The sequence below is a fragment of the Crinia signifera genome, chromosome 6, assembly GCF_055691185.1.
Source record: "Crinia signifera chromosome 6, ASM5569118v1, whole genome shotgun sequence".
In the NCBI taxonomy this organism is placed as follows: Eukaryota; Metazoa; Chordata; class Amphibia; order Anura; family Myobatrachidae; genus Crinia; species Crinia signifera.
In genome coordinates this window covers 222,650,399-222,678,113 of record NC_139222.1, presented here as the reverse complement: position 1 = coordinate 222,678,113, position 27,715 = coordinate 222,650,399, and the positions used below count along the sequence as shown (strand labels likewise).

The window sequence follows — 27,715 nt, the reverse complement described above, 5'->3', positions numbered from 1 at the left end:
ACAGTATACTACTACATACAGGGAGGAGGGAGATTTTCTTCTGTAAAGGCCCCCATACACTAGTACGATTTGTCCCAAGGACAAGTCAGACCCAATTTCCAAGGAGCTCCCCCCTGACGATTTGGTGCTTAATGTGCCATTTTTACATGTCATTTATTGCATGTAACTCCCAGGGAGCTGCAGGCGGGGGCAGCAGAATATAAAATAAAAAAATAAAAAACACCCACAAAAAATCCAAAAGAACGGGCGGCTGAAAATCGGCCCCAAATCGCATAGTGTATGTGGGTCTTAACTCTTCTGCACACAAAGCAAATATCTCAGACAAGTGCATTATTCTTCCTCAGTGAACCAGTATGCAATTTGCTACTGTATTTTATACCATAAACACTTCATACATAAGAAAAAAAAAATAGTGTAAGCTGCATAGCACTGGATGACGTTACAGTTCACTGGATGTGGATATTGCTGCATTCTTGTTACTGCTGTACAATGTATACTGTAACTGAAGGTACAAGTGAACAGTATCAGAAGACTGATCTGTCTCAGCAATGTCTGCTGTAGAGGGCATGGATTACCTGCTGTAGAGGGCGCAGTTCCGCAGCTGGGAACAATACTTGCATGCTTGCTTGTCTGCAATCACTGCTGGTAGTGAGGACAGTTTCATTTCTTTACTTCCGTTATCAGATTTATACAATACATTTGTCAAATAAAAGGACAGCTCATTCCTTAATTTCAATAATTCTGAGGGAAAAAAAAAAAAATCTGTTTTAGATGAAGTGTAAATCAAGTGAAATATTCAATACTTCCAGACTTCATAATTTCTTTCAAAAAAATTAAATAAAAAAATGTCCACACTCAATAGCCACATTATATATGCTACCAGCTGCATGGCAATAGTATGTATGTATTCTCAACAGAGAGACTTGTTTGCACAGTATATCATTGTATATTTAGCAAATAAAATCATGCAGATTTTGATCATAACATTTAAATGTGCAGCCTGTTGTCAAAGGGCCCGAATTCCTCTGCCAGTAACTGCACTAGACAATATGCCTAACAAACTATGGGGGGGAGACCTTGAAACCAGCCTGCCGATAAACAGACAAGCGGACCAAAAAACTGTGCCACAAACCTGGCACAATACAGGTAAAATAGAAAACACACGTAAAATTGGGTTTTTCTGTTTTATTTCAAAATTCAGCTGGTTTTTATTGGCGCTTTCAATATGGTATGCACAAAGACAAGGTTGTGTGGTTCAGTCTGTGTCTGAGAGATAAGTGCATTTAATTACAATTTAGTGGGGTTGGACATGCATTCTAGTGCCGGGACTTGCAGAGAATTGGGGTCCACACCGAAGGTGCAAACTTAAATGTTTTTACCAATCTCTGAACAAAAAGCCCCTGGATTTATTTGCAGTATATACTAAATAAATGAATTACACAGGCACTTGAGATACCTCTTCTGTCTAGATGGTTTGCAGGCACCGTGTACATATTTCCAGTCTTCAAGTATAACAGTAAACCAGCCTCAGGATCTTCTCTCCTTTCCTGACTTAACAAAGTGTACAAGATAACCTAGGACAAAACCTTGATTAGTTTCAGGAAAAGTACACCTGGAAACAAAGCACATTTTTAGGAATACAAAAAAGGTTATTTTGCATCTGGGGTGAAATACACAAATTAAGCTAAAACATTCAGTATAGGAAGATACAGGAGTGAATGATGGTTATGTAAACATAGACTGTCAGGCAGATGTAGTATTGCAGCATAGATTGTGGCACTTCAGCTCTTCCTCTTTACTGAGGGGAGGCAGGAAGCAGTAGCAAGGAGAAAATATTAGAAGGATCAATAAGAGATAGCATCCAAAATTTCTTAGAACAGGAGAAGGTGATAAGTAAGGCTCAGAACGGGTTCGTCAAAAATAGATCATGTCAGACTAATTTAAATTAGCTTCTATGAGGAGGTCAGTAGGGGGGTGGACTTAGGGAAATCTGTTGATGTAATACTTCTTGATGTCGCTAAAGCCTTTAACACGGTACCTCATAATAGGTTATTAATAAAACTAGGTAACATAGGGGTAGGAGATCAGATTTGTAATTGGATTAAAAACTGGTTGCATAATCGGGGACAGACAGTAGTGGTGAATGGCATACATTCCAAATGGAGTTAGGTCGAAAGTGAAGTCCCACAAGGTTGGGACCCACCTTGTTTAATATATTCATTAATGATATAGGTAGAGACATAGTGAGTGAGATTGCAATATTTGTAGACGACACAAAATTGTGTAAGGAAATTAATGAAGGAGAGATTGTGGATACACTACAATGTGACAAACTGGAAAGGTTGAAAATGCGGTTTAATGCAGAGAAATGTAAAGTAATTAATTCTGGGAACAAAAATGAACAAGCTTCTTACAGGCTAAAAGGAGTTAATAGAGGGAATTCTGGAGGGGAGAAGGACTTCACCATAGATGATAAATTGGGTATTCGTGCACACTGCGCAAATGCAGCAGCAAAAGCAAACAGGACACTGGCATGCATTAAAAGGGGAATAGATTCAAGAGATGCTAATATGATGGTGCCTCTTTACAAGTCATTAGTGAGAACACATTTGGAATACGGTGCATAGTTCTGGGCACCGCACCTTAAAAAGTACAAATTAATTGGAACAAGTACAGAGAAGTGCGACTAACTAGTAAAATGTCTCGAATCATTAGAATACAAAGAGAAGCCAACAAGGCTGAACATGTTTTCACTGGCGAAACAGAGGTTGAGAGGTGATCTGATTAGTATGTTCAAATACAGGATTGGGAATAATATGGAACTGGGAGATTATTTGTTTAGTAACAGGCCTATGCTTAGGACACATGGGCATGTACTGATGCTCGAGAAAAATTAATTCTGTACTGAATTAAGAAGAGTCTTCACCATTAGAGCAGTACAATTCTAGAACTCTTTGCCGGTGGGGGGTGGTTACAGCAACTACTTTTAATTTAAATCAAAACTGGATACATTTTTGCCCACTAACGGAAACATATAGATATGACTTACTCAAGTCAGTAGTTACAAGTCAATAAGTTAAGCTCGATGTACTAACTCTTTTTTTACCTTAATTAATAGGTTACTATGAGATGCATTAACATCTCAGCTGCCGCAGTGGGAGAGTGAAAACTCCCCCTCCAGCTATCCCTGTAAAGGTGCGTACACACGTACAGATTTTCTGTCTGATCTATCTGGTAGGAACAAAAACCTGGCAATGTATGGGAGCATATGACAATCAAAAATGTCCACGCAAATGCAGGAAAAAACTGAAAATATATATGCTTTGATAAATTTGTTATATCTGAATGATTTAAACAATTTGTCTGTTTTCAAATGTTTGGGAACAATTTTTTGGATTGTCATATGCTCCCATATATTTCCAGGTTTTTGTTCCCACCAGAGAGATCAGACAGAAAATCTGTACGTGTGAGTAAGCAGCGCGTCACCCTAATACTGATGTGAGGTGTATTACTGCCTGGCAAGTTAAGTGGGCATGCAAGAAATCTCGTAAGCATTGCAAGATCTCCGTGCAGCCTGGAGCTGGCAGCCACAGACAGTGGCAGCAATACCTGCAGCTGTTGGATAGATAGGTCAATGCCACTGACACAGAAAGTTCATACATTGCCTGCACTACCCTAAAGATACCAGCACTCCTGTCATGTAGCTCACATCTCATCCAATAAATTGGATAAAGTCATTACTTTCCTTTGTTTTAAAATTAGCAAATAAAAATTGGGTACAGGACTTAAAAACAAAAAATGTATATGTTCCTACTTAATTATTACCCTTCATTTATTATGGTGCCACAATTTATCTGCAAGCACCATGCAAAGTACATAAACAGGAAAAGAAGATTATAGTAGACATTACAGAACAAGGAATGCAAGGTCTAGCTACTGTACACCTGCGAAGGTGAGTATTGACCGCTTTGTAGATCTTAAGAAAGGGAGACATCACAATTCCATCATCATTACAACTCACCTGACTCCTGTGCTCTATAGAGTTGGATTCTTTGCCAGTTTTAAGTTCTAGAGGCATGGTTTTCAAGTAACCTTTAGATTTCTGGTGTATTTTCACTTTCGCGGTTACATCGATTTTACCCTTTAAACCAAATCTTGGAGACCAAATATTTTCCTCAATATCCAAAAACTCACACACTTGAGCAGCACCTTTTATATTTGTAGTGGTTGACCTTTAGAAAAAATAAATAAAACAGTACAAAAAGGTCTACTGTAAACATCTCAAAAATCCACACTGAATACATGACGAATAATAAAAAAAGTGTCAGTCACAATATGTCGGCTTTCTGATTGAAAGACCTATACAAAAATAAACCAGTAAGGAAGTGGAAGGAATCTATGAAACTATACTGCATTTACCTTTTTATCCGTGAGAGCAGCATTCATCAATATCAAAGGCACATGCACCTACCCCATGCTTAGTGCAGGAGATTATGGTATGTATACTGCATAAGATTAACTTACAATAGGTCACAACTCTGTCTAGACACACACACACACACACACACACACACACACACACACACACACACGGCGCTTCTCCTATGTGGGAGAGTCCAGTTACCACCCAGTAGTGCCACTGATGAGAAGCAACTCAGAGTTGTACTGGTAGATGCTCTAAGATGTAGGCCATCACTCACGCATAGTTGACAACATTGTGAGATGCAAACAATCATAATCATGCCTTGAGTATAAAAATGGGATGTATGGTCTTATCTTGTGAAACACTTTTTTTTCACATAAATATAAGGGGCACAAGGAACAGTGGATACAACCTGGTGAGGAGAGCCTGGGCACCAAACAGTTGCACAATTTACCCCAGCATGCAAATGCTCCCTCGCCAGCTTATCTCATCCTGGTCTGATAAAGGCTTACACGCATTAGGCATAGATGGTAATTCAGTACGGAGCTCAAAAGCAAAAACTTTCTGTAATGAGAAAAAGCACATGCACTGCAGGTGGGGCTGATGTAACATGCACCCAGTTAAGTTTGGGCGAGTTTTTTTTTTTTCTGTGCAAAGTAAATACTGGCTTCTTTATTTGTACACACTTCATCCAAATCTAAATCTCTCTGCACGTTATGTCAGCCCCACCTTCAGTGCAGCATGGTTTTGAATCGATAATCGTAGTGCCTTCCTCTAGTTTGAACTTGCAAAATACTCAGGGATCATCAAGATAGGTGTAAAGACATAGACAAGCGAAAACGTCCAAACGTCCATAATACCACCAGAGCATCCACCAGGAGAGCACCAAGATCCCTGGATCCAGAACATTACTTTTGAAGTTGATGGTTGCATTTAGAGGCTATCATGTTGATGTCTTGATGAGCCTTCTCTGGAAGTCCCTGCTAAAGAGGATGAGCTAAGTAAAGGGCCCCTAGATATTGGTCTGGAGAAGGCTCTCAGGAGCAGCCCACAACCCGGAAATCCTGTTGACAAGAGAATGTCCTCCAAATCTGAATTCCGAAGGGGCAGCCATTGTTCAGGTTCGACCAGTGAAGCCACCACAGGAGAGAGTTCTGCTAAATACTGAGCCACTGATGATGTCGATGTGCCACAAATACTGCTATGATCTTTATTTGGACACGCAGAGCAGTGGACAGCCAAAAAGTAATGCATAAAAATGGTAGTGAACGTTGCAGATCCCAAACCTTAGAAAGACCTGATGGTTGGCTCTGATCAGGATGAGTAGAAAGGATGTATGTATAGAAAAGCCATATAATCCCCCAGCTCTGTGGATAGAATAATGGAATAATACGAAACCTGGGACCTGAATATACTGGTTCAATGGATGGAGACTGAGAATGGGCCAAAACAAACCGTCCAGCCTCTGCACCAGAAAGAGGTTGGCATAGATTCCTGCAGCTTGTTGAAATGAGGGTACTGGGACAATGACCTTGGAGGGCAGAAGGAAATGAAGTATTTTCCAGAGATCTTCTACCATGCCTAGATTTTCTGAAAACTTGGTGAAAAAGAACCTCCATGAAGAATGCTTCAAAAAGGTCAGTGCATGGCCGCAAGATAATGCCCCTGACCCAAGCGTTCTACATAGACCTTTTCCAAACATCAACGAACAAAAGCCAGCCACCCAATTTGGGATCTCCCAGGATCTCAGAGTGGAAAGAACCTTTCTGGAACACAGAGTTTACCTCTGAGCACCAGTAAGCTTCCTTCTACCTGCTGGGACTACCTCCATCCTGGGGGATCCCAGGGTGGGTGGCTGGGTTTTGTTGTTCGCACAAGAAATAGAAAAGGACCACAAAGAACACTTGGGTCAGGGGTGTTATCGCTTGGCGGAGGGTACACTGGGAAGCTGTCTATACTTACATAGTCCTGAGGTGGAAATCTTTGACCCGGTCACCAATGCTACCACAGTCGGATGTTACAGTGTCTATGTAGGCATCCTGTAGGATGCTTAACAGAACACGCAGTATCAAAAAAATAAAGTTTGCATTTTATTGACTATATGCCTTACCCTAGTTCTAACTTCATTCAACCACACTTTGAATGTAATTCAATAATAACCAATCCAGCTTACAAGTTAAGCATCACTTGATGTTGGTTAGGTGTCCTGAAGTCACTCGCCCATTTCTCAAACGACGGAAGATATTCCTCAACTTCTTGCAAAACATCGGTTTGATTTAAATTTAACTGGTACCTAATAAAAGTGAAAAAAGAAATCTGGATTTAAAATATGCTGAACATAATTTGTAAACAATGAACAAGGATCTCAAGACATTTAGATTAACTATATTTTAAGAACTTCATTTGTGGGTTTACACTATTGCTAACTTTTTGCAGAGGTGGTAACAGTACACACGGGTAACTTTATTCTGGTGCCCAAACAGTCATGCACAACAGAATACACATTAGTATTGCCAAGCAGAACATGCGTTCTTATATATAAACATTTAAACCAAAGGCTTCAGAAATACAGAGAGCACTAATCATCCACACTAGTATGTACAACTATGCACCACAGAAGGCAGGTCGTTTTACTGCCTTTGCATTAGCACACTGTTTAATATGTCCAAGACGGAACTTCACTACTGACAACATAACACCCCACCCCACCCCCACCCCCCCACCCTCCCACACACACACACACACAATCCCTTACCCAGTCCAACTGGTTGAATCTCTTCTACAGAATGAGACCTTTTCTCTACCTCAATGCCACCTCTAATTCCTTATCCCACCTCTAATATTGCAACACTCTTATCCGTGGTTTCCCCCTAACTCGATTCTCTCCTCTTCAATCTATTCTCAACTCTGTTGCTATTAAAATTACACAAGTGTCTGATTGAAAATGTCGGTACTTGTTTCCTAGCACGGCGCCCATCGGGTCCCATCGCATACCTTAACTTAAGGTATGCGATGGGACCCGACTTCGGGGCTTTTTTTGAGGTTTCCCGACAAATGTAAAATCGGGTCCATCGCATGCCATTATAATGGCATGCGATGCAACCGACTCGATTTTACATTTTAAGCATTGTATGTAATATTAAATTCCTATGTAAAATCGGGTTCATTGTATGCCATTATAATGGCATACAATGCGATGGACCCGATTTTACATAGGAACCAATGTTAAATGGCCCCCCCATACCCAATTTTTGATTGTATACCCACCGTGATTGGTAATTTGTATGGCAAATGCCCCCCCATTGTTAACCCCACCCCATGATGAACGGCAACCCGAAGCGTGGCAAGCACAGCAAGCCTGCGAGGGGCAGCGGTACGCGTCCTCCGACCTTTTCATACCCCCACTATCCACGTCAGCGTGGAGATGATCTTATATAGTGTGGCGAGCGCAGCGAGCCACCGAGCCCGAAGCGTGGTGAGCTCAGCGAGCCCCGCGTGGGGACACGTAATACCTGTGAAGTAATGTGCGTCGCCATGTTTCAGGCTCGGTGGCTCGCCACACTATATAAAATAAACTCCACACCGACGTGGATAGTGGGGATATGAAAAGGTCGGAGGACACATACAGCCGCCGCTCGCCACGCTTCGGGTTCACGTTGATCGTGGCTTTAACAATGGGGGGGGGGGGGATACAATGAAAAATGGGGTCTGGGGGCATTTAACATTGGGGCCAATGTAAAATCGGGTCTCAGAGACCATTTAACATTGGTTCCAATGTTAAAAAAAAAAAAACGGGTCGATCGTATCGCATGCGATGGGCCCGATTTTTACAACCCGATTGCATACAATTAAAATCGGTGGCGCCGTGCTAGGAAACAAGTACCAAAATGTCTTATCGGTTTAGCGTGAATTACTGTAAGCGGGCAATTTCAGTATCATCACTTTAATGGTCTAGATTCATGGGGTTCTGCCAGAGGAGATCACTTCCTAGTCTTATTCCACCCCTTCCTCCTAAGCTCTTGTAGTAAGCTGATAATTATATACAGTACATATAATTACTCTTGTAATATGTAAGCTGATCATGTTAATATGTTTGTTTACTCTGGTGTCTGATTATTCTCTATGGTGCTGCAGAACTGCATGGAACCCTATAAATAAATGCTAATCCGATTAATATCAGAACTGGCTAAATGAAGTAAGTATCTGACCTAAGTACATTCTATCTTGATGTGAAATGTCCGATAAGCGATTATTCTTCTCAAAACACTTGATACCTATGCAGAAGAAAGGCTTGGACAGCCATAACAAAGGAAGTCCTCAATCTTCGTACTCATCTTTTATGTAGAGATGAACCAATATCAAAGAGTAACCATTACTAATATCTAATTAGATGTACCCAAGGTTGTAATATCTCCCATAATACTGTGGGCGACTGTACATTCTACAAACAACGTGACATTTAGTATAGCATACGTACATTTCTTTCAGATACTTTGGCCCATGAACAGTCTGAAGTGCTAGGTTTTGCAACACATCACCACCAAACCCACATGTCGTTGCCTTTTGGAAAATGTCATGTAGCATTGTACCAAAAAGCATTTGCCGTGTCCCTTTATCACAAACCTAGAAACAGTGAATAGAGGACAATGATAAAAGGACACATTTTGGGAGACAAAATCAACATCTCCATGCACAAGACATGTATTCAAGTGTGTTAAATAAAATATAAATACAGGTAGGCCAGTTCTATAAGCTCATATTTGGCAGCCATAACTATGGAGGATGGTATCCAATTACAGGCAAAAAACATCCATTTTTCTAAATGTTACAGAGATTTCTTTTTTGTAAAAAAAAAAAAAAAAAACACAACAGCACACAGCTCACAAAAACACACATTTATTGAAACCTATGCGATTTCAATGGCTGCATCCCTGGTTTTGCTAATCTGGACTAATTGCATAGCCTCCCGGGGATACAATTATCCTTGGTAAATGATGGTGGGGTATTAGTAGTATTTGGTAATATGGCAATTCTGTTAATAACATCTGAAGACCAAAAACAACATTCCTGCAAAGAGCTTTACCCACATTATAACAAACTGCCATACTTTGTTCTATTGGTGTTAGAGATCTGAACTAGGATTTTCAGCTTTTGCTGTGTTTTTTTTACTTACTATACCTCCATTTCAGTTATGATCACATATAGTATGGTTTGAGCTTAGAGCTCAGTTTTCTTTATTCCTTGAATCAATTAACCAAAAGTTTAATGCACAGAATATTTTGTAAGGTCTGTTTAGCTATAGTAATTTTTTTTTTCTTTAAAGCGCATAAAAAAATCAACTAAAGTCACTTTACTATCAGTATAGTAATGCAAAACAGGATTTCTTTCTTCTACTATTAATATTTAGTTATTGGATAATTAGCATTTTTGTTTTTATGCAATAAATAACAGAACCAACCTTGAATTTCTCACTTAGCACTGACCTCCGCATACATCGAATACTATTTGCTATACTGGTACCAGAAATTAGGTGATCAGGGTATAGAATAAGATATCCAGAATCCCGGTCTATAGTCCATGTATTCAGCGTACAATTACCCTCTAAATGTATGATATCACCAGGTTTGACATGAAGACCAACCCTGTATGGAGAGAGATTTCTAAATTTAATTTAGTCAAAGATAAACAAAAATTGTCCGCATGGGCAAAGTCCTGAATATTCACCATAATCTTGTTTGTAGTGTGCGATATAGGGTCCGTATTGCCTTGCAAAGTGCATATACAGAGAATATAATATGAGAAGGGGGGAATTCAACTAGCTGCTAGATTTACCACATGGCTTAACCCTTTGAGTGCCAACAATGCTGTGAGCGCCACAAAATAGCCGCTACAAAATGCCAATGATCTTTTAGTATAAATACAAATACAGCCAAGTCAATTAAAGTTTAGTTTAATATTGCAGCCAAAAAAAAAAACAGTAGCTGTGAGCAATTCTGTAATTCTTAGCAGATATTTGAGAATCGCTCACTGCAATGTTGGCACTCAAAGAGCTAGGCCAAAGGTTACAGTGCCCAGAGATATTCAATTAGGCGCATGGGGTAAGGCACAGTCGTGCACAATCGAACATGGATTTCTGCTCACTCCCACCAGAGGAACAAACAGAAATTAGCATTAAGAGCTGCCTCAGAGCTAGTCGTGGGAGGTTAATTGAATAGCTCCTGCCACTATACCCACAAGCTGTGCAGTAAAGCCCAAGCTAACTGAATGATAATTTCTCTTCTTGTCGTGCCCAACGCTGCTTATGTAGGTGCAAGTGGGGGTGAGGAAAGGGAGAGACGGATTGGCATGAAGCTATTCGGAGAGCGGAATGTAATAGAGGCTCAGTGCCAATCAGTGGCCAGGGACTAGAAACCATGCCAATTAGTGGCTGGCTCACGACCTTAAAAAAAATAAAACCCAATATCCTGTTTGAAATTGGGGTCTTGATTGTATGTGCAGCTCATGACAGGGCATCACCTGTGACAGGTTCAAACCAATTAGATCAAGCATTAAGCACCATTTATGCCACTCATTACCTACATTAGCAAGAAAACATATTTATTATGGCGGAATTACACATGTGAATGCAGTGTCAGCACAATCACTGTTTACATAGACAAACCAACAACTTCATTTTGGCTGGCTAGAATTAAAGAATCCTCTCCATAAGCAGTGGACAAATACTTTGTAAATTACATCTGCTTCCACAGGAGAATTTAAAATGAGGTTTCAATGTTCTTGGATAACAAAGTACATATTGTATCTTTAATTCTCTGATCTTAAAGAAGCAGTGACAGTGAATGAGCAAAAGTATCCGAGAGCACAATACCATCACATAAATACAAAAGTAAAATGTATGGCCGTGTGAAACGGCTTTCCTATACACAGCCCAGATTATTAATTTACCAATCATCTTTGAGAACACAGAGCTCTGTATCATCCCCCTCCTGGGAAGCTGTAATAGTGAGATGTTTCTCCTCTCTGGGTCCATGGACTTCTCTTACATCCAAAACGCAGTATCTATTGTATAGGCCCCTGCACAGTTTAGTCCTGGGGATTATTTTCTTGGGTGGTCTGAAAGGGCAGAATAAAGTGCACAGATTAATCATAAACATTTAGTAATGTACAGCTTAAACTTAGAAACTAGGACTTTACATGCAATATAATCAAAATGTAACTTTACTTGGTATGGTTTGAGTACAATTCATCTACAGTATGTGATGCAAAATATGACGGAGGTTCAATAAGTAAAGAAACCAAGACCTCATTAAATAAATTTACATGTGTGTTATCAATAGTCTGGCCTTTGTACAGATAATTTTCCACATAGTCCCCATAGTTGTTTAAGCATTTGTGCCAACAGTACCCCAAGGGATCTATCCTGGCACAGAAGGAATCAGTTTCAAGCAAAAACAAGCAAAGTAAGTATGTTTTGTTTTCTCCACCAACATGACAAGGAGATATCTGATCAATTGAAATCCAACCCCCTTTTATGGTCCACTAGAAAGATCTGGCACATATTGGGGCAGATGTATGAAGCCTGGCAAAGAGATAACATGGAGATAAAGTGGAAGGAGATAACGCACCAGCCAATCAGCAGTGTTTGAAATATGACAGTTGGAAGTTGATTGGCTGGTGCATTATCTCCTTCCACTTTTTCTCCAGTTTATCTCTTCGCCAGGCTTAATACATCTGCCCCATTGCGACATGCAGCAGGCTTAAACCAATACCATTCCCTATTTTTACCCCTATTGAATAACCCTGCTCTTCTGGATGGCATGGCTGCTCACACCTTCTCTGTGTAGAAACTGGTAGGGATAAACTCCATAGGTTCTTTAGTTATAAAAGAGGACAAACATCTTATGCAATTTGCTAAAGTTTCATCCCAATATGCTATGGTTCGCCCATACCCACTGGCATTTTTACAGACTAGATTCTGTATTTCCCATGTTCTTACTCATTTTTCAGACAAAGACTTGAACAACACTTTAGATATCATTTTGTCCTACCCAGTCCCGGCCAACAAAGCCATATCTATCCATTACAACTTTCTGAGACAAATCCTTGACCACACGAAAATAAAAGGTGGAAATATCTATGTGGTTGGATCACTTCCCTTCCTTGACTATACCAATATTTAAAAAGGCTCTCTTATACTCCCGGCAAGTTCTTAAAGCTAGCATGTACACTGAACTTTTTCTTAATGTTTACCATAACTCATATTTGTCACCCCTCAGACGCTTCCATATGGGAACACATAAATGCCAGAAATGTCAACAGGAAAATGCAGTCACTTACCTTTGTTTATGGGCCTGCCCTATAATTATTAGTCACATTTGTACCTTTTACCCCAGAATGGGCGATAATGGGCATATTCGACCCTACCCTTCGCATGAAAAAAGAAAGCAAAAAACTCCTACTAGCCCTCAGTGCAGCAGGGAAGAAGACTATTCTCCAGGGATGGATCGATACCACACCCCCATAACTTCCTCTCTTTTTAACTAAGCTCCACTTCTCGTTTCGAATGGACTGGGCAGAGGCCATTGTAGATAGGAGGTAAATGTGCAGATTTTTTTTTTAATGGGAATCGTATATATCCACTCTTCCTCTTACCACAAGTCAGCAGGTCTATGCTAGCCTAAAAACAACTATGTGGTATCTAACTAGAGTGGCTGCCCAAGACCCCCCTATTTTACTTTACTAAACTCTGGGTGTAAAATTCAACCAGTCTCCTCTATGAAACCCTTGCTTGTTCTATGTAATGGTTGGACATACTGTATGCCATATATCTACTATTGAATATGTATTGCGATTATCCTCAAATTTACATATTGTGAAACCACATGCCCAAAGTATTGTTTCTATGTGATGGCTCAATAAAAAGAGTTAAAAAAAATAAAAAAGTAGAAAAGTAAGTGATGTTTTGCGCAGGGATCAACAAAATAATCTTCAGAGAGGGTATATGTTCTTTAAATCACAGTCAGATGTCCTCATACATCCAAGTACCCAAAAGTAAGGGATTTGAAATATAATCAGTATTGTTATATTTGGAAATGTGAGATATTTTGTTTGATACGTATCTGTCTGCCAGCGTAACACTGGTCTAGTTCAAGTGGTGACCTGCAGCAGAGGTAGCGCCGTATCTTCAGAATCCTTTTTTCTAAGCTAAATCAGTATCAAGCTCCTGAAGCCAGTACATGACAGCTTGTGAATCGCCTTCCACCATGTTCTTCTGCAATGGTCCAAAGAGATGGAAATAACTTGGGGCTAGATTAGGGAGGATGCTCCTGTATCTCCCAATGGTAGCGTTAACAATTTGAGCGTGTGTTTTGCCATGTGTGGCAATACCATTTTTGCAGCAACCCAGATCATTTTTGACTAACTGCCCTCCGCAACCAGCTTTATGTGCAGTTACAGTATTATTATGATTACCAGTTATTTATAGCGCACACATATTCCACAGCGCTTTACAGAGAATATCTGAACGTGTACATCAGTCTCTGCCCCAGTGGAACTTACAACCCATATTCCCTACCACATGTACACACAGACATTCTAGGGTTAATTTTAATTGAGTATCTGGAGGAAACCCATGAAAGAGTAAAGGTGTCCATACACACACAGATTTATCTTCAGATCTGGCTGGTTGGAACAAAAACATGGTTATGGATGAAAGCAAATGACAGTTGACCATTTGCTTGGAAATGCTGGAAAACTGACAATCTGTCTCTCATCCATAACCTTATTTTTGTTCCAACCAGCCAGATCTGAAGATAAATCTTACTAGTGTATGGGCACCATTAGGGCTATGGTGGGAATCAAACCCATGACCTCAGTGCTGTGAGGCAGTAATGCTAATCATTACACCATCCATGCTGCCCCAAAAACATGGTCACCATGCGAATGAATGTTTTGCATAAACATCTGCACGTTTGCCAGTTCCCGACCAGGTCGACGAGTGTCTCCCAGATCTCTCTCCTGGCTAGGCGTCAGCACACTTAGGCAAAGCATCCCTCCACCATGCGACTGGGCACTGAAGAGAGCAGCCAGTCTGCCACTGGGGCCCCAGCACCTGTGCTGGCTGTCTGCAAAGCATCTAAGAGTGTGCGTGGCTGTTTACCCCTGGCACTAGTACGACAACGACTGATGTGACTCTTGGGGATTTGTACACATTGGGGATGATTAAAACTTCTGCTGGGGTCCTTACTAGTGCAGGCTGTGGGTTCAAGCTTGCGCACAAAACTCCTGGCATCGAGGAGAGAGACACACTAGGCCAGTGGTCAGGGAACTCGGTCCTCATTACCCCACACAGTGCATGTTTTGCTGGTAACCCAGCAGGTGCACTAATTACTCAGACACATTTTATAAGGTCCGCAGGTGGAGTTAATTATTTCACTTGTGATTCTGGGGTAGATTTATTATAGCGGCGCCTATCGCGCCGCTATAACAGTTCCTGCTTCGCCTCATTAGCGAGGCGAAGCAGGAGGGGACACCGACAAGATCTATTAAGATCTTGCCGCCGGAGTGGGGGAGCGCTAACTCCCCCCTCCGGTGATGTCCCTCCTGGAGACAGCGCATCAGTTAATACTGATGCGCCGTCTCCTTCCCCCCCGGCCGGCTGACTGCGCATGCGCGGGATCTCGCTACTCGCGCGAGATCTCAGCGCCAGCAGCAGGGACAGCGCTGTCCCTGCTGTAGGTATAGGGCATCGCCGCCTGCAGCTGTCGAAGTCGATAGCTGCAGGCGGCGGAACGGTCAGCGATGCTGACCGTTCATAAATCAGGCAGGAGGCAGGCACGCAGCACGAAATATCGTAGCTGCGCTATGCCTCCTGCCCCACATGTTCGACACCCGCTCGGCGGGTGTCATAGATCAGGGGAAGCGCTATCCCCTGCCATAACGCACGGGGATAGCGCATATTGGGGCAGATGTATTAAGCCTGGTGAAGAGATAAACTGGAGATAAAGTGGAAGGAGATAACGCACCAGCCAATCAGATCCCAACTGTCATATTTCAAACACAGCTGATTGGCTGGTGCGTTAACTCTTCCATGTTATCTCCACTTTAACTCCAGTTTATCTCTTCTCCAGGCTTAATACATCTGCCCCAATCCCCTGATCGCCAGTTCATAAATCTGCCCCTCAGTGAGGAGACCTGCAAAACATGCACTGCTTGGGGTAATGAGGACCGAGTTGCCTGACCACTGCACTAGGCTGTAATGGACATAGGCCTCCTGTCTCAATTAAAAATGTACACACACGTACAAACACCCCCCCCCCCCCCCCCCCCCCATAACAGAAAACGCACAGAAAACAATATAGACCGCAGTGTGGTACCGGGCATGCTGTGCTGTTATAGTGAGCACTGCCTCCCCGCCGCTGTACAGTATGAGTATATACTGTACGGGTGAGGAAGATACAAGTACCTCTCCTTGGGCTTCTCATCCGGCTCAGTGAAACTTTTCTCCATCATCATTTCCAGCCAGTCCTCGTCGGAGGCAGCGGGACACTTCTCCATGGCTACACGCACAGCGCCCGCCGGCTCCCGGTGCAACAGTCCCCGCTATACAGCTGCCAGTACTGCACCGGTCACACCAGCGCTGTCACCCAGCGACCGCCTTTTCATCCAACCCGCGCTGACAGGACGGCGGCTCGCTGAGGACAAACCTCCCTCAGACAGTCACAGTGACAGGAGGCGATGGCGAACGTGGGGAGGAGGAGAGAGCGTGGCCTAGCTGTTATCTCGTGTTTCTTTCTTGCCGCAAATTATCTGACTGCTTTTTGCCTCGGGTTGAGTGAGTGAGGTGGAAAAAGAACCTGCGCAATACTCTGTAATATAGCTCATGCTTGCACTCCCGTGATGTCATACCTCACATTACATAACGCAAGCACTCGCGTGACGTCACACCACATGTTACGCACCGAAAGCTAAAATGTACATGGCTTTTCATGTATATTACAAAAGGCTTAATAGAATATTTGGGGGTTTGCAGAACACTTTATTAACTTCATCCCAAAGTATATTTTAAATGTTGTCATTAATTAGCGCATACTTGCCTAGGTGATAGCAATCATACATTACCAGGGAAGTCCAGGAACATAGCATTTTCTCCCTCATGGAGAGGGTCAGGTAGACAAGTATGAATTAAGGCCCCCATACATGTTGCGATGAGAAGCCTGCGATGGGGTGCGTGCTCCCGCGGGCATCCCATCGCACAGTACAAAAAGTATGTGCTGCACATACTTTTTGTACTGCCCGCGGATCGCATCGCTCGCAAATCGCATGCGATGCGCCCGATACTGCGTCGCATTGCACGCAGTTATCGTAACATGTATGGCCACCTTTAACGTCCGCAAAAATTTGTATTGGTAAATCCAGCTTCATTGATGTGATTCTGACATTTGACCCCTAACTAGCAGTACATGGATAATAGCATGGGGGGATTTATTACAACAGCTTCTTCACAGCGTGGGGTCAGGCTTTCCTTTTTCCCTATTTCTCATGTGGATGAAATTTACTTGTCTTTAATCACAGTACAAAGGTTTGTTGATAAAAACAACACTTTCACTCTCAGTGTGTTTCCTCTAAAGTTTAGAGATTGATGTGGCTTCTGGTAAAACTCCCTAGAACCCCAAACCACCGATTTCATACCTCCAAACATGACCCTCTCCAGGAGGGACAGAATGCTCTATTCTTGGACTTCCGTCTTAATTTATGATCACCTGTGTGGAAACACCTTTCTTATCACTTAGCCTGTTCCAAGCAGGTGACGGCAACCATAAATTAAGGGGAAGTGCAGAAACAACATTGTGTCCCTCCTGGAAAGGGTCATGTTGGGAGGTATGCGATATTGATTATACACATAGTGCGATTTTGACTATACTAGAAATAGATTGTACACTTTCTTGTCAAAATTGAGCTGCCTGCACCGTCTATTTTTTCTTGTGATACCTACCGCCTGTGTAATTTTTAGAACGAAAAGTTCCATTCATCTCTGGGGAATGGATTTCCAGAGGGGGTGTCAAGCCCGTACACATGGGGGATATATATTGCTTAGCAATATATTGCTAAGTTTCTCCTTTTCATCAGCGACCAGGGATGGTCGCTGATGAAAGGAGACCTCTGCCGGGGGAGCAGCAGAGGTAATCAGCTGGTCGATCATAAGGGGGCTGGTGCGCACTCCAATCACTGGCAATATGGTCGCCAGCGACCAAATTTCCAGCAATATTAGCCCCTATCGCCCCCGTGTACATATCCACCTGCATGCTAGTGCTGAGATTCGCTTGGCAGGGGGGCATGCTTTTGGCAGGGCAGCATTTACATTTTCGCTAGGCAGTGAATATAGGTCTGAATTATGCCCATAGTTTCTGCCAGTGATTGCAACAGCAGTGTAGTTCTATATTCATTAATGAAGCTACAATAAATCTAGGTACATACTGTCAGCTTATTTGATTGGGCCGATTATTCGGCTAGAATAAGGTCCCAATATTTGTACTACACACATTTCATACTTGCCTACCTGACCCTCTCCATAAGGGAGAATATGCTCTGTTCCTGGTCTTCCCTGGTAATGTGTGATTACCATCACCTGCGGGGAGCTAGGTATTTGATAAGAAAGGTGTTTCACCACAGGTGATGGTAATCCTACATTACCAGGGAAGTCCAGGAACAGAGCATTTTCTCCCGCAAGTATGTACTCAGGCAAGTATGTACACACATTTTTATTTAAGCAATAAATGCAAATTTATTTATGCAATATATTTATTCATTATAAAACACTTCTACTCGCATATAAAGCTATTAACCATACTGCACCAGCATATATCTCTTTACTTATCATAAAACATCTCCCATCTCGACCACTCCGCTCTGCACATGATCTGCGTCTCTCTTCTGCACGGATCACTAGCTCCCATTCACTATTACAGGACTGTCATCGGGCTGCTCCCATTCTATGGAATGACCTTCCACGCACAATAAAGGCCCCCATACATTAGGCCGACTTGTTCTAGGGACAAGTCGGACCCAATTCTCCTGCGAGACACCCGGCAGCTCCCCGGGAAGCTCACATACAATGTGGCACTTGATGTGCCATTTTTTACATGTGATAAATCGCATAAGATTTATCACATATGAAATAAACCAGGGAGCTGCCGGGCGGTGAGGAGCGGGAGGGGGGGCGAGCACCGGCGGTGCTGGTGAGCAGTGGGGGCTGGCAGCAGCATCTCTGGGTGCCGCGGGGGATGCCGGTGACAGTGGGGCGGGCGGCGGTGATAATCACCGTGCTCTCACTGTGCAGCTTGCTTGCAGCAGCGTCTCTGGGTGCAGCGGGGGATGCCGGTGACAGTGGGGCAGGCGGCGGTGATAATCACCGTGCTCTCACTGTGCAGCTTGCTGGCAGCAGCATCTCTTCTTGCAGCGGGGGATGCCAGTGACAGTGGGGCGGGCAGCGGTGATAATCCTCATACTGTCACTCAGCGGGCGGGCAGCGGCGGCTATTACATCTTTAAAATAACATGTCAAATGACTATCCACCTTCTGATTGGCTGAGATAGCGCAATCTCAGCCAATCAGCGGCCGGCTATCATATATAAGTACCACACGCATAACCCTCTGATGCACTTATGTATTATATAGCTTCCCTTCTGGACCTACAAGCTATGCTATTAATGTTTTTTTGGAGGTTGCCTTCAAAGATCGGCACTAATTAAATTCAGGTGCATGAAGGTCTAATTCAGACCTTCATGCAGCTGAATAAATAAGCGCAGCTTTGGTATTAAAAAATGTTATGCTATTACCGGTACTAGTGCCTGTCTTGTGTTTCCCTCCTATGTGCCTATAGATTGTAAGCTTGCAACAGGGCTCTCTTACCCCCAAGTCTGTTGTTACCCAGTTTGTTTTATCTCTGTTTACAATTGTAAAGCGCAACGGAATCTGCTGCGCTATATAAGAAACTGTAAATAAATAAATAAATAAATATGCAAAACTGGGTGATTTTTTTTTTTTTTTTACATCTGCCAAAGAAAAATAATTGGTTGCACCCATGCACCCCCCAATTTTTACATATGGACATATGGTGAGATTATTGAAAATGCACATAATGGTCAATATCGGAAGATTGAGGCCAAGATTTTAGATTTGACAACCCTATCTGATAATTGTATATGCGGTTGTGAGCAAGATTTCTGTGCTTTATTAGCAAAATAGTTTATACACACTATACAATAAATCATGCTGATCACATACCTCCCAACATTACCTTCTCCAGGAGGGACACATTGCTCTGTTCCTGCACTTCCCTCTTAGGGGGGTATTCAATCCCAGGTAAAAATAGCTTATTATTCAGGCCCTAACTATGACACACAACGAACTGTTGACATTCTGGTATTGACATGTTAAATGTAAACACATAACCACTTACCTGGCATGGTCGCATCAGATGCTACCAATCAGAAAGCGAATATTTATACCTTTACATATACACAAGACAAATAGAGTACCCCAATATTTGGGTTATTTCTCTCTTTGGAAGAGGGTGAATAACCATATTATAGTCTACTTAGATTCCAATTTTTCACATTGTTCATTGTCCTAATGTATTATTTATCCTGATACCTCTTCTTCATACCCAATGAAACAGACACAGATCATAGTTTTATTTAAATTTAATGTTGTAAGGATGGAACAAGCAATAACAGTGGCATGATATTAAAAACAATGTCTTCTACAGACATACCTGCCTAATCTTACGGATCAGGAGACCGTCCTGGCCCCCAGAGGGGTATGCAAATCTGCTCACATCTCTGTATAATCGGGAACTGGCCACCCAATGTAAAAGTAAATTGGGAGATCTGGGGGGCGGACGACGTGATTCTTGCCTCATTCTAGCCACGCCCCTGGCTGTATAATACTACAAAGACGTATCTCGGCCACCTCACCTCTGTACCCACCCTCACCTGCCCCCTTTGACATGTCACACACCTCCCTACACTCCCCATCCCCCCAAGGCTGAGCCATCCTGCTCAGAGACAGAAGCCAGGAAGTCAGCAAGTATGGGACAAAATTATAACAATTATGGTAATCAGCATCAAAGCAGCACAAAATTAATATTCGGGGCCAATTTGATTAAAAACAACATAAAAAAAAAGGAGTACAGGAGATTTGTTCACAGGTAAAACTACAGGTGAGATGTTGTGGATTGATTCTGCTGCTGTATTAAGCAGTTTTGTTTTTTTCCATATAATGATGCTGGCAGCATCTACTAAAATAGTGCCAAACAAATTAATCACAGGTGACTGCAACACTTAAGCTAAATTATAAATATTCGAGAAGTACAAAAAGATACTGTTGTATCTTAAAAATAAAACAAAAAAAAAAAGCATAAAATCAGTGGTTCCCAAACTGGGTGACGTGGCACCCTGGGTACCAGGGATTGGTGGTCCAGGACTATAGTCTATGTGATTGGCAAAACCAATACTGATTGGCTGCCAATCATAAATTAAGTGCAAAAAGAACCACAACCCTGACCAACACATAACTTACCCTATATTATTAAGACATTTTGGCCAAGAGGTGCTGTGAAAAAAATGCTAATACTCTAAGGCACCATGATTAAAAACAATTGGGAATTACGGTCATAAAGCACACTATAAAAGTACCTGATTCAGGTTCACTGTCGGTGGGGCAGATGTAACATGTGCAGAGAGTAAAGGTCCATACACACTGGGCAATTTTGCCCAGTGTGTATGGACAGCAATGACCGCTATACCAGAGGGTTGGCAACCATTCCAGGAGGGTAGGCAACCCTCATAAAAATAAAGCAGTCAAAATTTACTGTAACCCACCTAAAACTCAATATCTCCGCATGTGCAGTACAACATGGTTTTGTTCTTTTTAACTTTGCTAACAAAGCTGAAATCAGTAGTGCCTAATATTCAGAGCCGTATACAAACACAATAAGCTTCAAACAACTCTAATGGTGGGGTGCCTGCGCAGGACTCATTCTAAACATGTCACGTATCTTTGCATGCTATGCCCCCTAAGCTGATGCAGTCATTTCGGGGTGGAGCTGGGCAATCTTCCCAAAAAATGGGGGGTTTGTATATCATACATAGAAACTACCACTTTGTAGTATAGCTGAATACTACTGCTCACTGATCATCGTAACTACAGAATAACAGAACATACTGTAAATTATGTTGGAGAGAAGGAGTACACAGACCTGAGTTCCAGCTGCACACAACAGTGAACATCCATATAAGTCACTCATAATGGTAGTTATAAGACTCCATGCATACCACACACAAGGTTAAATGTACAATCCTGGAATGTCAAAGGTCAAAGTTTAAATTTGATCCTTTACCATGCCAGCAAAATGTGACCACTATATGGTATGTGACACCACTGACTATAAAGTGAGCTGGCATAATTCCACTTTTAAAAGGAAGATGTGGGTATTACCCCATATTATTTGCATTACAAATCTTGATTTGCTAAATTTAACATACACAGTTGTTGTAATAATAATAATAAAAAAAAAAAAGATCTTTAAATACAGTACAAAACAAACAAAACCAAAAAAGCAGCACTCTCTAGTTATACCCTCAGCAGTTTGTGGAGGCACTAGTGCAAAAATTGTGTATTGCAACAATTACACTAAAAACGCACAATCAACGAAGACAAAAATGTTACTTTATATATAATTTGAAAAACATATTTCTACTGTCACAGCTAGAATTATTAAGATAAATCCTATAGGATATCTTTATAAAAATCACTCTAAAAAAAAGTTTGTGTTTTTATAAAAACAAGTAATTTAATTTATACTTTTGCTACAATGATCCTGCATAGACCAACTTTGTTTCATTTAGCTTTGTTCTAATATCAGCCGTATCCCAAGTAGTAGCTTTAGCAGGGGAGACGTCTGAAAAATATCTCAATCTCTTATATAATATATACCTACACTGTACAAGGCTGCATGTGCTATAGTCATGTTACAGTACGGGTGACAGACACTAGTTCAGGTGTAAAACTTGTCGCATAAACTCATAGGTGGTAAAGGCCACAGCCTGAGAGGGAATGCAGCGGATGTAGTTTAGCGATAAGCCTCTATACAGTCCTCTCCTTATTCCATGCTCTCTGCAGACATATTTTAGGGTTTGAAGCATCGTCCTATCAAAAAAGAAAAGAAGATCTTTTAAAATGTGTCAATGAGTAATGAGTGCACCTGTAGAGTGACCTGGAAACCGTGATGAAAGCGGGAACATATTAGACACTGATTCAGCATCCTCAGGGCATACCAGGCCAAAGAGAGCATCTCTGAGTCCTATGCAACACGTGATTGGCTCACATCATACATTGGGATGCCTTCTTCGACCAGGCACGTGACAATGCTCAGACAGTTGCAGAAAATATTAGGCTGCTGCCATATGGGGACTAGTCCCTTTATACAGTATATGCATTGCCCTACTAACAATGTCTTTATATTTGTGTGTATATATTCAATAATATGTACAGCAAGTTTATATGGATTTGGGTGGGATATATTAACATACATCGCCACCCCTCACCACGCCCCAGCCGCGATGCTAGCGCATATGTTAGCTAGCATCGCAGTGCGGTGCGGTAACGGAGGCTCCCCGGCTATACCTGTGATGTGGTGTGCGTGGGGTCTCCGTCACCTCCTGGGCTCTGCGGCGGTACCTGGCGTCTCCTCCTCCCCCTGCAGCCGGAAGGACATCCCCAGCTGTGACATGCTGCTGGGGAGGAGGAGCAGCACGGAGGACGGGGAGGGGGGTAGGAGTCTGCGGAGGGCAGCAATAGAAGCCCATAGGCTTCTATAGGGTATTGCCACCCAAAGGTGGTCAGGTATTAGTACATTTGAAAATGTGGTAAAACGGGGGGTTTACTGCATTTTCGTCTTAGTACATCCCGCCCTAAGAGCCTACAAAAATTCATCCTATTTACCGGCACTTCTCAGAATCTGGTAGTATGGCTGCCAACTGCATCCGGCGGCGTGTAACGTCTAGAGGATAACTACAGAGAAAAGAGTTAAAGTTAGCAGAACATTTTACGCTAGCGGCTGATGCACATTTGCAACCAAGTCTGTTATACGGACGGTTCCCATGATGTTTAGCACTGCACGTACATCCCAGCCATATATGGCAGATAGAGAGCCAAACTCATCCCTTGTTGTATCCCTGCAGGTGGTGGATTGGCTGTAACTGGGATAAGCGTAGTGAGATTGTGTTGAGATGATGTAGATGTACCTATGGGCTATACTCAGCATTGCAGTAAGTAGAGCTTGGTCTATTTAAGATATCTTGTACAGGTACATGACAGATACAAGCCCTGATGATGAGGATGGTAGCTGTTTTAACATGCGGATTCATAGGGACAATTCGGTCAGAAAGATGTGTGTGACTCGTTAGACTGGTAGCTATACACATTTAGCTCCATGCACACAATGTGGTTAAAAAGTGTATGACCAGCATACAACACTGAATAGGCCCTTTTTTCGTTACATGGACAGCTAACAAGAACATTGAGCTTTATGGTATGTTATAAATAGGCAAAAACAAGCATGCTGGTACCTGGAGCTGGGGGCATGGAGGCGAATGAACATCTATTAAGAAGCCACTGACAATACTAAAGGAAAGATAGTCAGGAACCAGTGGTTGCATGGAGAAACAGTAGTATGAGGATCTGGCCTCTCCACGTGACCTGATGGTGCTAAGTACCTGCAGAGGGTAGAAGGGGCTGCTGGCTACAAGAAACATGATGTGCCTGCATCAGTATTGTGAGTGGTGTGCAGCTAGATGTATGTGGACAGAATACAGATTTATAATGGGAATGTGCCAGACTGCTAATCTCTGGGGGAGGGAAGAGGGATATCATATCTATTAAATGGTTGTAGAAGGGGATATCTAGTTTATACTGCAAGGAGAGGGCTGCCATAATATGTGGGAGAGGGGGTTCTGGCTTTATTTTATGGGTTGAGGCAAAAAAAACTTCCCAGATTTTAAACAAAAAGTTATGGTAAATGCTATTCAAAACTGAATACATAATCTAACGTAAACAGACAAATGAAAGCGAGCTTCATTACGATAATGCAATAAATGATCTGCTGAGCGCTGCAAAACTTTTTAAATAATTTACAAATTACAAACGCTGCCATCTGGACGATAGCCTATTCAAAACCAATTCAAATAAACTGTATTTTCATTTTTAGATAGCAGTTACTATGTCGTTTTTGCTAATATTTGAAATCTGGAATTTTTTTTTTTTTTTACCTCACCCTGTTCTGTGAAAGAGGAAGGTATGAATGGGGTCTGAAATAATTACGTTCCTAAACATAAAGTAAAAGGGGTTTCTGCCCACAGTAAACCCCCCCCCCCCCCCACACACACATACACTATGCCTAACGGGGTGTGGTATAGGGGTCCGACAGTCGGGATCACGACAGCATGGTAAGCGCAACAAAGCCCCTTGCGGGCACGGTGGCTCGCTACGCTCGCCACTTATTCTATTCTCCCTCTATGGGGGTGGTGGACCCCCACGAGGAAAAAGAGCAGGTGGCCGTTAGGAACCCGGCTGTCTGTGTTTTGACAGTAGGGATCCCAACATTGGGTAAATGCCTGTCGGGATCCCGACTGTCAGGACCCAGTCCGGCACCCTGTCTGACACTGCCCAATCAAATATGACCTATATTCCTGCTCTCCGTGATGCGGCCCTAATATTGCATTCAAAATGTGTTTTTTTGGGGGTTTTTTTCTTATAACAGGATTCTAAGCTTTTCTTCTCAGTGTAACCAATTATATATCCATTAATTGTGTTACAGATCTCTAGCAAAGACTGTAGTCATCGACCTTGGTTAAAACATCAACAAAAACACCACCAAAACCTTCTAGGCCAGGTCTACTTTGTGGAACATAACTCAAGAGGAAACCTGTGTAAACTATTAATATTCTATTCCAAAATTCCAGATCTATCTTTAGTCACCTCTGATCTGAAACTAGTGAGCCTTTCCTATGAAGGTCTTCTGTGAAGGTCTCTTTCAGGAACATAAAAGGAATATAACTTACGAGATGGTCTGGGCAATTGCTCCTGCAATGCCACCACATAACAAGCTAGCCGGGGTCTTCAATACCAAAACATCTGGATTGTCCGAGCTTGGTTTGCCAAGAAGCTCTGGCGCATGCTGGAGTCCAGTAGTCTTCAATGTTTCAAAGGTAAAAAATGAAAATCCTGTGAAAGTATAAGACACTTCCTGTCACAGTGCAGAATAGGCAAGAACAAAGTTTTGAATGTCGTGCTTTAATTCCATTGATCTGAAATGATTACACTCCCGCTTGTTACACACTGGACCTTATTCTGGTCCATTCACTCATATGCAAGCTCGATGTTTTTGAAATGCACACGTGCATGCGCCGGGTGCGTGCGTCCACGGTGAACCAATTGTTCGCTGGGTGCATGTACCCAAGATTGTGGGCAGGGGGTGGGGCGGCAGAACTCGCCCATGGGAACACCCTGAGTTTCACCGGATGTCAGCTGACTGCCCACTTCCACCCGAATGTGCACTCATATCTAAGTGACATTGAATGAAGTGGAACTTTCCCCCTGGCCTGCGAATGGATGTTTATGTAAAAAACCCATTCGCAGGCCATACGAACGTGCGAGAGTGGGGGGGGGGGGGGGGGGGGTGTTACCCGGCATTCGCAGGGCGGCATCTGGTGGACTCGCAAAGCTGCGAATATGCATTTGACTATGTTTTCACTAATTTGGCTCAGATGTTGTGAAAAATAAGAAATGCCAAAAAAAAGACCCCCAAAAATCTTGGGTCAACCTTTTGACCCTGTCCATACAAACTATCTGTTTACTGTAGATTTACTGAACCACAACTTACTTGGCCATCACTTGTTAGAAATTAGTAAGATTGCTTAGGAACTACTCATTTCTATAATGATACATTAGAAGTAAATGTCAAATATTAAAAATCAATTGGTACTTCATAAACAGTTATACGCTGCCACTACACCCCACTCTGCTGTGCCGCCAGAAAGAACAAGTCACCCTGACACAGTACAACAGAATGACGAGACGATGACTTGCACAATCATACTGCACTGAGGAGTAACAGTAGAATGAAGTGCACTGTAGCTCACATAAGACATTGCTGAATCACAAAGCCCTTCTTATACCATCTATTACACAGAGGATTACAGACTACCAGCTACTAACTCCATGCACATTGAGGCAGCATTTTTTTTTAAAGTGTGCTTACTGAAAGCACTAAAGTGTAAGATTTATATAATACAATACTAACCAGGATACAGTCTAATCAAAGAAGGAACAGTAATATGCAACTGCTAATAAACAATGCACACAGATGATGTAAATATTGTGCAATTTGTCAAAAGAGGAAGAGACAAGGGGGAACTTCCACCACTGAGATAGGGGAGCTGGCATCAGACGTAAGGATTCGGGGGAGGGCTACAATAACTGAGTTGTGCTGGTAATCTCCAACTAATCAGAGGTGAAGTAGGGGAGCTGGTTGTACCAAACCCGCACTTTACATCAGGAAGCGGGAAGTTTCTCAGGATGCTCTTAATATATTTCATTTGGTACTCATACCATACCTGTTTAGTGTTCATTCTAGCACCTGCTATCTTTAAAAACCCCTGTAGTTCCTGTTCCCTGCCTGGGGTGCCGCTGTCTGCTGTGGTGTTTTTAGCAAAGGTCTACTTTGCATATCAGTGCTGATATACAGACCACACTGTGCTAGGAACACTACAGCAGACTGGGACACCCCAGGCAGGGAAGAGAAACTAATACCCCTTTTACACCAAAAACCCTGGTCCGACCCTGGTCTTTGAACGCTGGAGTTTCCAGGGTCTGACCCTGCTTTATACTGCATTTACACAGCACTTCGACCTGGGTCGGACCTGGGTCTGCACCATTTACACTGAACCTGGGTCAGCCCTGCCTTTCCTTGTTGATATATATATATATATATATATATATATATATATATATATATAGATAGATATATATATATCTATATATATATCTATATATATATATATATATCTCTATATATATATATATATATATATATATATATATATATATATATCTATATAGATATATATATATATCTATATAGATATATATATATCTATATAGATATATATCTATATAGATATATATATATATCGATATAGATGTATATAGATATATATATATATATATATC

At 42.1% G+C, this 27,715-nt stretch overlaps 2 protein-coding genes across 4 annotated transcripts in view; both read right to left on the bottom strand.

The window, feature by feature from the left end:
• Positions 1–16,267, bottom strand: part of DNA2 (DNA replication helicase/nuclease 2) — a 35,122-nt gene extending 18,855 nt beyond the window's left edge. Inside the window, exons 1-8 of the mRNA XM_083148969.1 lie at positions 15,888–16,267; positions 11,369–11,536; positions 9,882–10,065; positions 8,901–9,046; positions 6,597–6,716; positions 4,022–4,232; positions 1,457–1,574; positions 576–741 (exon numbers count right to left, since the gene is read on the bottom strand). Of these exons, the coding sequence (XP_083005095.1) occupies positions 576–741; positions 1,457–1,574; positions 4,022–4,232; positions 6,597–6,716; positions 8,901–9,046; positions 9,882–10,065; positions 11,369–11,536; positions 15,888–15,979 (1,205 nt within the window). The 5' untranslated portion in view covers positions 15,980–16,267. The remainder of the gene's footprint in view (positions 1–575; positions 742–1,456; positions 1,575–4,021; positions 4,233–6,596; positions 6,717–8,900; positions 9,047–9,881; positions 10,066–11,368; positions 11,537–15,887) is intronic.
• Positions 16,268–20,112: 3,845 nt separating this feature from the next.
• Positions 20,113–27,715, bottom strand: part of SLC25A16 (solute carrier family 25 member 16) — a 30,104-nt gene continuing 22,501 nt past the window's right edge. For all 3 annotated transcript variants that reach the window (XM_083148962.1, XM_083148960.1, XM_083148963.1), the window contains exons 8-10: positions 25,546–25,708; positions 23,429–23,497; positions 20,113–22,633 (exon numbers count right to left, since the gene is read on the bottom strand). In XM_083148962.1, the coding sequence (XP_083005088.1) occupies positions 22,477–22,633; positions 23,429–23,497; positions 25,546–25,708 (389 nt within the window). In that variant the 3' untranslated portion in view covers positions 20,113–22,476. The remainder of the gene's footprint in view (positions 22,634–23,428; positions 23,498–25,545; positions 25,709–27,715) is intronic.